This window comes from Etheostoma cragini, chromosome 8 (assembly GCF_013103735.1).
Source record: "Etheostoma cragini isolate CJK2018 chromosome 8, CSU_Ecrag_1.0, whole genome shotgun sequence".
NCBI lineage: Eukaryota > Metazoa > Chordata > Actinopteri > Perciformes > Percidae > Etheostoma > Etheostoma cragini.
In genome coordinates this window covers 25,906,931-25,920,324 of record NC_048414.1, presented here as the reverse complement: position 1 = coordinate 25,920,324, position 13,394 = coordinate 25,906,931, and the positions used below count along the sequence as shown (strand labels likewise).

At 38.5% G+C, this 13,394-nt stretch overlaps 3 protein-coding genes across 3 annotated transcripts in view; 1 reads left to right on the top strand and 2 right to left on the bottom strand.

The window, feature by feature from the left end:
- Positions 1 to 7,749, bottom strand: part of uri1 (URI1 prefoldin like chaperone) — an 11,812-nt gene extending 4,063 nt beyond the window's left edge. Inside the window, exons 1-4 of the mRNA XM_034878403.1 lie at positions 7,352 to 7,749; positions 5,992 to 6,026; positions 1,278 to 1,356; positions 867 to 1,002 (exon numbers count right to left, since the gene is read on the bottom strand). Coding sequence (XP_034734294.1) covers positions 867 to 1,002; positions 1,278 to 1,356; positions 5,992 to 6,026; positions 7,352 to 7,423 — 322 coding nt within the window. The 5' untranslated portion in view covers positions 7,424 to 7,749. The remainder of the gene's footprint in view (positions 1 to 866; positions 1,003 to 1,277; positions 1,357 to 5,991; positions 6,027 to 7,351) is intronic.
- A 1,725-nt stretch (positions 7,750 to 9,474) lies between these two features.
- Positions 9,475 to 11,269, top strand: zgc:112052 (protein C19orf12 homolog). The gene is made up of 3 exons (XM_034878443.1): positions 9,475 to 9,620; positions 10,324 to 10,484; positions 10,569 to 11,269. The coding sequence occupies exons 2-3, from the start codon at positions 10,325 to 10,327 to the stop codon at positions 10,832 to 10,834; spliced, it is 426 nt and encodes a 141-aa protein (XP_034734334.1). The 5' UTR covers positions 9,475 to 9,620; position 10,324; the 3' UTR covers positions 10,835 to 11,269.
- A 249-nt stretch (positions 11,270 to 11,518) lies between these two features.
- The window catches only part of LOC117948668 (cytochrome b-c1 complex subunit Rieske, mitochondrial-like), a 2,103-nt gene continuing 227 nt past the window's right edge, over positions 11,519 to 13,394 (bottom strand). The window contains exon 2 of the mRNA XM_034878446.1: positions 11,519 to 12,328. Within this exon, the coding sequence (XP_034734337.1) occupies positions 11,712 to 12,328 (617 nt within the window). The 3' untranslated portion in view covers positions 11,519 to 11,711. The remainder of the gene's footprint in view (positions 12,329 to 13,394) is intronic.

Below are 13,394 nucleotides of genomic sequence, written 5' to 3'. Positions count from 1 at the left end.
ACGGCTGCGGATGGGCTGTGGCAGCATGCTTCTGCTTCATTAAACACTGTAATAATGTTCACATCATAAATCGCTACTTGATCGTAAGCAGGGAAAAGACGCACAACCCGCGTTAGAATCAAATCAATACCTTTCTTTTCTTCAAAAACAATAGTGTTGCATTTAAAGGACTTGATTTGACTACAGGAGAGGAAAAGACATGCACTGCTCATACAAGACTTACAACCGAGGCAGTGGCAACAGGGGCACATCAAATATGAGTGCAGAGAGCAGCACAGCAAATACATGATGCAATTGTGACCTGCAGCTTGCAGTCCTTCAACTGTATATATCTATCTATATGTCTAGATTTTTCAGTTTTTTTGAGACTTGGTATATTTATCACTAAACAGGCTCTGCACACCCATTTAAGGATTTATTTATTTTCGTGCATATGGCTCTATGTGTGGCTAGATCTCCCCTTTTCTACGGTGTTTGTAATTGTTTCTGTGTGGTATTTTTTTTTAAAGCTGTGAACTGAAGAAATCTTGAATCTCTTGAATCTTGAACCACGTGTGAAATCAAGTACCCCGCGTCGGCCTAAAATCAGGAATGCTCCTATCATGCAACAATCCACTTAACAGATCCTTAAAATAGACAAAATTCCACAAGCATCTCAAAGGTTTCTGCGAAAATGGTCTGGCAAATAACGGATCAGCTGTCACACAGTTTGTCACTTCAGTGATTCTTCAGACAAGCTTGATGCAACGGCTCCCTCTGCTGGATGAAGAAAGGCAGTGTCGCGCGGTTCCGTTAAAATTAAACAATGACCCCTCTCTTGTGAAGAGAGAGGACAGAAAGCAAGTCTTTTGAAAAACCCTACTCACATTTCATCCTGTGGTCGACGACTTTCTGAGCCTGCTTGGCGGAGCACTTGGCGAACCAGTTGTCGCCAAGCAACGCCGTGACCTCGTTTGTGTGTACCAGCTTCCCCGGCATGAAGGCCAAAGGGCCAAACGGCACCTGTTCTTAGGACAGGGGATGAAGAAAGAGCAAAACGGTTAATAAAGCAGGTGGCAGAATGTGAACATGAAGGCAGGAGAAAAGAAGAAATAAAACTCAGAAGTGAAAATATGCATATTTAAGGTCACCTTCTGCAAAGTTAAGAATATCATCCCACTTTATGGCACTTGTAAATGGTAAACTGGCCATTTGCAACAGGTATTCATCTTAAAACTAACCTGCACAAGTTGTGTGAGTGTGTGTTTTTTATTCCTTTCCATAAGGTCAGAACTCACCATGATGTCATAAGACAGCTGATCTGGAAGAGTTTTAAGGCGCTTATTCAGGGCTTCGTAGTCACCTGACACCTTTTGCCTGCAAAGTATGGATTTACAATGGTGTTAGGCCAACAACTATTCAAATTCATGATTGTTTTCATTTAAAGCCACATCTCCTCTGAAGCGATTGTTATCTAAATTGGTTTGTTTGACTTATTCCGGGATGTTAAACAGAACAATGGAAGGCAAACAATAGCTATGGAGTAATTAGGAAGTGCCCGTTTCCCCCTTTCAGAGAAGAAGGGTGAAGAGTTCTTAAGATATCGCTGGTTTTATAGAAACTTAGAGAAAAGAATTGCTTTTAATGTTTCGAGATTGACTACTTTCTCCAGTTAAAGTCACAACATCGGTTTGTAAATGTAACACATCTAGGAAGCTAACAAAATTCCCTTTGCATGATAAGCAGAGTGTTGTAGCCAGATGAAAGCAATTTGCTTCCAACAGCCCTTATTAACTTCATCTTTTACATTTTCCCTTATTTGCCTTATTGGAGCATGCTAGAACAGTCTTGCGTTCCTTGTAATCTCAAACCTCTACTTTAAATATAGCGTATCATTTTTTAGGCGGTTTTAGTCCAGTGTTGTTAGAGTGTTCACTTAAAGTTGTTGTATATTTGTCATAAACAAACAAAGAAAGTGTCACAAATTGTTACCAGAAAAAATACACTTGTCCACTTGACCGAGTGTGCTCCACCTGTAACTACAGTGCAGAGTTTCAAAACGTGTGCTAGATTTTTGAACTTGTTGAACCTGAATCTGACTTAAAAGGTATAAAATGCTACTTTTAATATAATTACTTTTAACATAAATTTTAGTATTTATTGGTGTTTGTTAACATTTGTGATGTCATAACTATGTGTACTGGGCCTATTTATCTAAGTAGGTGTTTGTGTGTGTGTAAATTGCAGCTACAGAGTCATTTCCCACAGCGTTGTCAATTTAGCAACTTTGTCACTAGAATTAGCAACCAAGCGACTAGCAATAAAACTGACAACTTTCTGTAGAAAATCTGTGAGTATTGTGCAAATGAGCGTATGTCGTCATCTAGCTACTTTTATCGACTTTTGGAGCTGGTGCTAAATACTTTGGAATTGAAAAAGGGTTGGCAACCCTGATTCCCCGGCTGCAATGACAGAGAGAGAGCGCAGATGTGAGAGACCTGGAAATGCTGACAAATCAGAGCAGATTTTTTTTGAGGGGGCTAAAGTGGAGCATTTCAGACACACGGTAGAGAAAAACACTGTGTTTTGAATATTTAGAATGTAAACATTCAAAAATACAAGTGTAAACCTAAAAAAAAAAGGCCTTATTATGGAACCCATAAGGTTGACTGTGAACTGAAAATACTCCTTCTTGCTACTGCAACTGTGTTTAGGAGTCGGAAATAAACGGCTAATTATCCTCATTTCAAGCATGCTTGAAACAAATGCCTCCGATTGGTTCTGGGACAGGGAGTGTCTGATTTGTGGATTTTGATCAGCGCGAGCACTCTAAACGCAAAGCGTCCATATTGCCCACAATCATGCTTGATTAATTGAGGATGCCAAACTCATGGCTATTATTAGACAATAAGTTATTGAGAAATAGCGGGGAGCTATGCCAACTGTGTCTCGACTAAACACTAACTTCACTGCAGGAAATCAGTGGATAATAGGGGACAAAAGCTCCATTTCTGGGTTAAATGTCCAATTAATTTAATTTTCAAATTGGTTGTATTTTAGAAATTGATCACTCAGGGGCAAGCAAGAGCGCAGGTCAACAAATGGTCTACAAATCTTTGTTTTCATCTAAAATCTTAAGAGTTGTGCAGATGGGACTTCCCTTTTACTTAGTCAATTCTAAGAGTGATACTAGGCAGCTTTTGAATGTCTTTTCTTTTCAAAGATATTTAGTTTTCAGTTTGTATGTCTTTATCTCCAAGGGAAGAGATATCATATTAGAACCAGCATTAATTTAATAGCTTATTTTATTTGCCTTGTGGCAACATTTCCATTTTTTCAGAACTGTTTATCTAATAGTGCGGAGGTGACAAGGGAGTGTTGCACCGGGTTAGTTTTAACACTCTTACCCGGCCAGTCAGTCAGTATGACAATCAAAAAAGAGCTGCTGTGATGTAATCGATATCATACACTCCCATTATATTGTATTATCTTGAATACTATGGTTATACTATGGTTAGTCTTATTTTTGTCTGAACAAGTGCCGACGACGCGTGGGCGGGGGATGTGTCCATGTTGTGAGAGGCATGTTTTGCATTTTGTTCCAAAACGAATTAAAGATTATTAATCTTAAAAATACCATACACTCCCATTTCATTTGAACCTAGCGTCCATTGTAATATAGAAACTGGTTCAACTTACAATACCTACAGTTTAATTTGATCACATCAAAGCTACATCTGTCAGTTCTGTGCCAACAAAGCCCCCCCCCCCCCCAAGAGGCATCCATCTACATTTGCCAAAACTACGATAGTGATTGATCCCTTATGTGGCACATTCAGGAATATAGTCAACACTCATGCACTCACGCAATTGGTCAAATTCATTTTTACATATATTGGATAGTAGGGATATTATTTCAGCAAATGACCTCTCATTGTTACATCTATCTCCAGGTGGCGTTACAACTCCCCCCAGTAGTGGGATAGTTTGTAACTAAAATCTCTCTGTATTTGACATGAACTCTTAACATCATCTGTGATTGGGTAGAAGAAATTCAAGCGAGTGTGTTTTTTTGTAAGATAATTTTATTTTTATTGGGGATTACTTGATAGGACAGCTGAAGACAGGAAAGGGGGGGGGGAGAGAAAGAGGAGGATGACCTGCAGCAAAATATGGTTACTGCCAAGCAGTAAATATGGGTTACTGCTTGGCAGTATGACCAAAAATTTGTATCATTATAGATTCTGGCTGTTTCACTGCATTATTTGTTTCCCCTGACTGGACCTTTATAGGTTTGTAGTTGATTTTTTTCTACTGACCGGAGTACATTGAATATAAAAAAACAAACATTTTAATTTCATCAAGCATACTGAAACCTTGGTTTACTATAGTTTAAAGTTGTTTGCTTTGCATCACAAAATTATTCAATATATGATGGAATCCGAATGAATGAAACAGTTGCAAAATAAACCATTTTTATTGTGAAAATGTCATCGTAGGTAAAAAAAAAAAAAGAAAAACTTACAAATTATAGCTATGTCAACAACTTAACATGGTTTCCTTTACAAAACAAAGTAGTTTAAAGGGATACAACACGGTTTGTTGAAATAGGGCTTAACACGGCCTCCCCTAGCAGTAGCTAGATGGGCCAACGCATTTTTTATGTTAGTGCATGAATTGTTTTAGACTGGTGCAACACCGGCAGCGCCACCGCTAGCTTAGCTTACTGTAGTGAATGGAATCCTTGTTGCCGGTTAGCATGTTGCGGGTAAAAGTGAGCCAACAAAAATACTACGACCTAATTACTTCCTGTGGGGCGTGATACCAACGAGTACAATAGCAATGCAGATTAAGACTAGACATTTCCTAGGTAAATATTGACTCAGGACTATATTTTGTGGAAGTGGCCTATAGCCTAAGCACTGCTACATGGCGCCGAGATATCAAAAAGCAACTTTGTGCGAGTACAGTTCTAATATGGGTCGATCTACCCCATAAAATAACCACAGGTTGTGTTTACAATAATCATTTACTCTGTGGACAGCTGTTTATTGGGTCCGTTACTTCTGGATCTTGACTGTCTGAGAAGTCACCCTCTTTGTCTCTCACAAGATCGGCCTTGTTCATCGCCATTCACCGTCTACTGTAGGAAAAATCTGTGATAAGCCCTATTTCAAGAAACGGTGGGATTTTCTTTTAAGATAGTGGTACTAAACCTATAAATTGACCACAGGTCTGCTGTTGTGGACAGAGGTAAGTAGCTCCAACTTTCTTCTGTTTTATTACTGGGATAGCAGTTCGTTAGTATTTTTGCCCCCAGGAGGACATATGTCAAATCCAGTATCTCAATCCTCGTTCTGAACCTGTCTTTTTCGACTATCTCTGGCATGTACCAAGTCCTTATCTGGTGGATTTTTCTAACGATCGTAGTATCGCTCCACTGCTTAATTTTCGGACGTGACAGAGTAACGTAACGTTGCAGAGCCACCATTGCTGGATCGGGAGCATGGGGCCACCGATTGTGATTGGTTTAAAGAACGGCTAACAACGCAGAGCGGCTTTTCCCACCTATCCCAAAATGTATGTGTGGTGTAGCCGGACCTTTCTCCACGGTACTGTGAAGATAGGTCTGGCAATGCAAGACTAACTGTTGAGTAATAAAGATTTGGCCTACTCATGAGTGAAAAGGGTACACACTAAGAATGTGTCTCATGTCATTACACTCACAGCTTAGCCCGCCTGTAGAGCTACTCGTGGCTATGCGCCGGTTTGGCAGAACGTGAAAATGAATACCGTACGGAAAATTAAAACCGTACACCAGTTTTAATTTTCTGTAGGGTACAGCACTAGGAACAATGTATCAAAGATTGGGAGTTCTAACACAGACAACTGAGTTACTGATGCTCAAAAAAAAAAAAAGGTGCTACTACCATCCCTGGTTTCCACACAAAACTAAACAATGCTATCTTTATGCTACTGTTAAAATAGAACATGGGATTTCTTAATGCTTACCAGTGTTGAATCCGACTTTCACAGTCTTTCACCACCTGTTTTTAGGACAGATAATTTCAATTCATATCATGTTAAAAGTCTATTAAATGTACACCTGCAGCCTTGTGTTACGGTTTTACTAGCCTAAAAGGGGTTATGGTATCATGACAACTGGTTATTGCCACAAGCAGATTTTTCCAAGTCCCAAAACATTTTTTGTTGAGTTTTACTGGTTTTGCAAATACTAGAAAGCTAATAAACAACCTATTTAAGAAAAGAATTATCTCTCTCTCTCTCTCACACACACACAGGATAACAGACAAGACACCCAACCAGATGAAGGAAGCAGAAGAGGAAGACAAACAGCTGTCAAAACTAGGCTAACGTTACATCCAATTGGTCAGGACATCTGCACTAAAACCCTTTCACTGTTACTGAACAGGATTAGGACCACTGGTGAAAACTTATCTGAGTTCTGACTTCATTCTCAGAATTCTGAGACAAAGTCAGAATTCTGAGAATAAAGTCAAAATTCTCACTGTAATGTCCGAATTCTGAGCGTAAAGTAAGAATTCTGAGTTTAAAGTCAGAATTCTGAGAGTAAAGTAAGAATTCTTGGAGTAAAGTTATAATTCTGAGTTTAAAAGTCAGAATTCTGAGTTTAAAGTCGGAATTCTTTGAATAAACTCAAAATTCTGAGTTTAAAGTCAGAATTCTGAGTTTTAAGTTCAAAGAATTCTGAAAATAAAGTCAGAATTCTGTAATTAAAGTCAGAACTCAAATACATTTTTCACCAGTGGCCTTAATCATCTTCCGTATATTGTTATATGGTGCTATATCCTGTATGGAAACCAAAATGTCCCAACGTTTGTTGCTTTGCTAAACTTTCTGTGTTTTGCGGAGTCCTAATCAAAAAGTGAAACTTCCCAGATAGTATTGTTGTTGCTAAGCCGGACTTCCTGTATGACTATTTGTAGATTAACGGTTACGTCGCGTGTTAGTAATTAACCAGTAAGCAGTAAACAGTTAATAAAAAACGTTAAAAGTCAATTTCCCAAAGTATAGAGGCCAACAAATCCTTCAAGCCTCAAGTAAAACGAAACTAACACACCTCCCTGCAGGCAACATTTGCGTAACAAGAACATGTGAGTGGCTGCAAGAAGAAGCTTCTCGAACGTGGACAGTCAAAGCGATAAAGCCACAACTTACTAATGTGACACAGGTGTTAGGGCAATTAGTGGACAAACGTCTACATTTCATGTAAACAGCACTTTTCGTGACGTTACATCCAGTCGTGGTTTGAAGACCCTCGCTGCTGGTGTATCGCGTGGTTTGGCTAACGTTAGCCTGCTAAGTGTTTCGTGTCAACTGGTTACCTTACCTTCTCGTTTTCCTCTCGGAGCCTGGCAACTCCGCCGAGATGCTCTATGTTCATTTTACCTTTTTCAGCCATTGTCAGCCCACGTGCACAACAGGAATATGTGGTGTTTTGTGACCCCAAAACAAAGCTCAGGGGTTGTTGTGAGTCCTAAAGAAGTGTTTATGAATGCAGCAGCAGCTACTCCTGAGACCCGTTCTGCTTGTATTCATCAACGAGGCAGTGATAATTATCCTCACTTTCGGAAGTGATACCATCTCACACTCTCATTTCAAGATTTCTGCATGCTTTTCCAAAAATATCCACGGTTTTAGTATCCAATGATTAGCAAATATTCCTTGTCACTGTCGCTGCGACATGCACCTCGGTCCAATGCAAGGGTCCAATGTCAAGAAGACGAAATAACACCGGAACTTCCGTTCAAAATATTCAAAATAAAACATGGCATGGTGTATTGATTTAAGACTATATATTTAAAAACCAACATAGAATTAACACAAATAAATGGGTAAAATTATGCAAATAGTGACATCAAAATGTAACTAAAATATTCATAAGGAATTGTGGTTTTAAATTTTTGCTGTATTATCGTGTTGTTTTTTGTATTTCATGGTACATGTTACAAGATGTCGATTGGTCCATGCATACAAAGGGTTACACCCTTGGCCTTGTCTTTTCTAAAGGTCTTGATGTTCTAATAACAGCTCCTATGTTGCTATTTCCAATCAGTATTGCATTTTTTTATTATTACATGTGCTCCGTTGAACAGATGATAGTGGCTAGATTCATTAACCGTTACAATAATGCTGACACTGAAGTGTTAGTTCTTTGAGGTAAATTCAACGCATTCTTGGGTAGTTTAATAATAGTATGTTGTTTTATAAGTTGTGTGTGCATGCAAACTGTTATCAAGCATCATAACTATAAAACACAAAAATGTAAAAAGTACATTTTAATCTGAAATGTTTTGGAGTAGAAGGATAATGTAACATAACATGGACACATTCACGTAAAAAACAAGCATCTCTCAGCAACTCTTTCTTTGGTCCGGTTCCATACTTTTATTTTGAAAACATTGCCTCTTCCGTTTTTTAGGCCGATGAAGCAGTCGCAGCTGCTCCTCTGTGTCACCCTCTCCCAGTGTATTCTGGGTAAACGAAGGCTGTTTGCACGAATGTAAACAGTCGGCATATATGCCTAGCAAGCTAAAAATCCTATTAGCACTGACCAACACACACCTACACAGACTTATTCACGTAGTAGCCCACATTATTATTATCATTAGTAGTAGTAGTAGTAGTAGTAGTAGTAGTACTAGTAGTAGTAGTAGTAGTAGTAGCAGTAGTAGAGCCTTAGTTAGCCTAGACAGGTCAGTTAGGTTTCAGTAAATGAACAGGCCAGTCCACCCATGGTTCCAGCCCCCTTGTTGTTAGACGCTCATTGGCTGTTTGTGTTGCCTTTACGTGCTGTCGGAAATATTAAAGCACCGATCATAATAGGAAATTCAAATGCTGCACTGTGAATCAAGAATCCCTTAACAATATAATCCGTCCCTCACCTCTTCTGTTTGGTATGGGAACGATATGTATACGAGTTGTAATGTGAAATGAACACATTTCATATGAGTAAAGACTTTATTCATCAAATGAAGAATAAATTGTAAGGGTATTTCCCCACTAATTACACATTAATCTGAGATATTTGAGTAAGGACATTTGCATTATCAATTTAACTCTTAACAACCCCCTTTGTTCACAAAGCCTTTAATCAACAGATTTTTCTGCATTATTGGTTTAAGCTATTATTAATAAGTACGCCTTTTATAATAATTGAAATAATTGAATTGGCTGTGTTATACTCTTACGGTAGAAAAATAGAATACTATTCTTATTCTCTACTTTGTATCAATCTTTTTCTGTAATTATGTGATGAGCATTTTTTAATGATTTACTAACCTAACAAATCTAAAACTTGAATGGTGTGTTGTTTTTATAGACTGGTTGTTTTTCTACCAAAATGTAGGGAATATATATATATATATATATATATGTATATATATACATATGTATTGATATCAGCATACATGCAGTCAATAGGTTTGGCCGAATGTTCCTGAACGCAGCACTTTTTGTTGTTCCCATCAGGCATTGCGGCCATAGTCATGTCAGAAATGAAAGAGTAGCCGGCTATAGACAGAAAATAGTTGATTCATCATAATAACATTATAACAACAGCCTTCCAAATATTGATGAGGATTTCATAACACAGCAAGGTAAACCTCTAATGTTGACTGGGATTATTACAGCAGGCTTGGATGAATGGCTGATGGGTTGAAATGGGCTGTGGATGCTACACTGAACGTTAACCTTTGCCTTTTGGGAAGATTTCTGATGCAATCACAGCTATCCCACTCCTATATTGGTATCTGTAAATAATAACTTTATTTTCAGTGACACAATATTCAATACATGCAGGACCATGCTTAGTCTTCTATGTTTTAATTTGTTCATTGTATGATGGCATTTTCCAAATTGTTGATTGTTTTCTTTTTTTTTTAACCCCTGTGTTGTCCTTGGGTCAAATTTGACCCATTTTGAAAAAAAAAAAATCTTTATCAGAAAAGTGTCTTTCAATCAAAATTTCAGAAAATTATTATAGCATTAAAACAACTTTTTTTTTATGAAAGACCATTGTAAAAAGGGACTAAAATGTTCAAAAAAAGCCTAAAAAACGGGGGGGGAATCCCACAAAAACTTGAAAAGGCACAGAAAAAAAGACAAAAACATCACAGGGAAAAGCAACAAAGGTTTTGAAAAAGACAATCAAAAGGAAAAATAAAAAGTTGTAACTATTCTAACTATTGTAACTGGCAGTATTTTCCTGATTTCTTATTCTATGCTTATTGTTAGATTGTTAAGCATCTGCAGTTATACTTTCTGAAATGTCTCCTAACAGTATAGAACTCTGATCCACAGTATGAGTCATCGAATTGATGATGTCATGAAGCTGTGTTCAGAGTTATCTGCCAATCAGCAAATCCAGACCACAGTGAAAGGCTCGGGGAAGGGAGCAGCGGCAGCTGGTGGACTGGCCTTCGCTGGAGGTTTAGTCGGGGGCCCACTCGGTATTGCAGTGGGTAAGTGGGATCTAACTCACAGAAATATCCAAAATATATACGTAATGTACGATTTAACCCATTTCAAACCCTCGTCCCCTGCAGGCGGTGCTGTTGGAGGCCTGCTGGGCTGCTGGCTGACCAGTGGACAGTTCAAACCGCTGCCTCAGATCATAATGGAGCTCAGTCCTCAGCAGCAGCAGAAGCTTTACGATGATCTCATGGTCATCCTGGGAGACGTTCAGTGGACAGATTTGGCTCAGTTGACTGCTCTAGTGATGGGCAACGCCACCCTGAAGCAGCATCTTACAGCCGCCCTCCTCGGGTATATTTCCAAGGAGCTCCAGGCGGAGGTGCACTACGTGGATTAGTGTCTGTAGAAAAACTGGGATAACCGGACTCGGGGGCGCACATGCTCAGGAGGACAGAGTCTTTGAAAAATAATGTGAACTCATGTTATGAAGCTGGAGAGACTTTTTATCTGCAAATCTATCTTATTTATCAATGTGAAGTCACATTTTGTAAAATTGCATAGATATCACAGTCCTGGCATCTGGTAACACTGGGTAATATGATGTTAGCATATTACTGTGAAAACAGCTGTATAACTGGATTATTGTATGAAGTGCAATCATCAGTTGAATTAATTATTTATTCATACAGCCTTTGACAGCCCTAATAATTATGGATTATGCAATTAATTGTACAGTATAAAATGTTTTGGATTTGATATTTTATTAAGTTTAAAACTAGGAATTGACCAGCATATGTGCACAGTATATTATATTTAAATGATTTCATCAATACAAAAAAAAAAGGCTTATGAATTTCTCCGGTTCAGTTTTCCACAGCACACTTATTCATCAGAATAAAATCCATCTGTAATTCAAGTGTACAAAAATATAGTGTTTAATCTTATTTTGCAGCTCCCAGTACTGATATAAAATTGTTATCTAGTAAACTAACAAAGGGCCCTTTGACTTAAGAGTCACATATCAAGGCTAAGACTTTCCTGATTAAAAAAGAAAAGAATTAATGGAGTAAGAAAAACCTGTAGAGATAAAGTACTTTATTAATCTCAAAATAACAAATGCAATTAATCAAAGACATCAAGCTAAATGATGCCGAACAATGGAAGAAAAAACTGACTTTTTACAAGTGAAAAGATGCAATTACTCATTCAACACTTACACAGAGCCAGCAAAAAAATACATATTACATAGAGGAACTGAGATATGGCTCCAGTATTTATCCCACCAAGACTGTGTCCTCATCAGAGAATACATAGTGGGGAACCTCCAGGTTAAGGGGCGCCGGGCCCTTTCTTATTCTTCCTGAAGCATCATAGTGGGAGCCGTGGCAGGGACAGTAGTAGCCTCCGAAGTCTCCAGCGTTGGAGATGGGCACACAACCCAGATGGGTGCACACACCGAGGACAATGATCCACTTGGGGTTAATCACTCTGTCCTTGTCATGCTGGGGGTCACGCAGATCCGAAACACTCACACCCTCCTCTATGGCGATCTCCTTCTCTGTGCGGTGGCGGACAAACAGGGGCTTTCCTCTCCACTTGAAAGTCATGTTTTTGCCTTCAGGGATCTCACTGAGTTTGATCTCAATCTGGGACAGGGCCAGGACATCTGCTGTCGCACTCATTGAGGAGACAAACTGGGTGACCACTGTCTTGGCTGCATACACACCAACCACAGTGGTCGCTCCGGTGAAAAGGTAAGAGAAGGACCTTCTTGCATCATTGCTCTCCTGGGAGGACTTGTTGGGGTCGGTAACCTCGGGGCGACGGTAGTCTGTAAAGTCGGGAATCTTGATATCGGTGTGGGCGAGGCGGATCCCCCCCGGAGCTGGAAGTGAGACATAAGATGCAGTTTTGCAAGACAAAAACAGCAGATGGATTGTCAAATATACAGTATCTTAAAAAAACATAATGCATTGCTCTTTCACATCATATCCTTCTATAAATATAATTAACAGAAGATCTTATAATCATAAACCACACAAACTAAATCATTCCTGCTGGATTAATGTGACCATGGAAATTGGATCACTTCACTTAAAAAAAGTTATAATTTTGGATGAAATTAATGATTGATTAATATAATGTTACTGGTTATATGCTGCATCCATACGCATTGCCGTTATAGATTACTGAAACCATTTTAATTATGTCATAATTATGTCATACTAGTTAAGAATAGGATTACTTTCTCTTACATTGGCTACAATACAACACATCAGATCAGGTATACTCTGGATCTAGAAATCATGACACTGTAAGTATTATAGCTGCCAACTAGGGCTGGGCAATATTTCAATATTATATCAATATTGTGATATGAGATATGAGATATCGTCTTAGATTTTGGAAATCGTGATATCCTAAATGGCTTAAGTGTTGTCTTTTCCTAGTTTTAAAGGCTGCATTGCAGTAAAGTGATGTCATTTTCTGTTACCAGACTGTTCTAGCTCTTGTATTATTTTTACCTTTACCCTCTTACTCATTATATCTACATCACTGAAGAATATTCATCTTACATCTTATTGTGAATTGTCAACCCTATAATATCGCCACAATATCGACATTGAGGTACTGGGGCAAGCATATCGCGATATCTGAATTTCTCCATATGTCCCAACCCTACTGCTAGCAATTAATTATTTTTCTGATTATTTTTGTTATCGAATAACAGATCAATCCTTCGGACTAGCCAAAAACAAAAGCCAAAGGCAATTAAAGTTGACATTTTTAATCCAAATATTTTAGTTTCCTATCACTGAAAACCAGCAAATTCACACGTGCTGAGCTGGAAACAGTGTTAATTCGACATTTTCTGTCTTTCACAATTAGAAATGCGTCAGAAAGTTCAGTTTTATTGTTATGACGCAGTTTAAAAAACTGCAGTGAATTACACACGA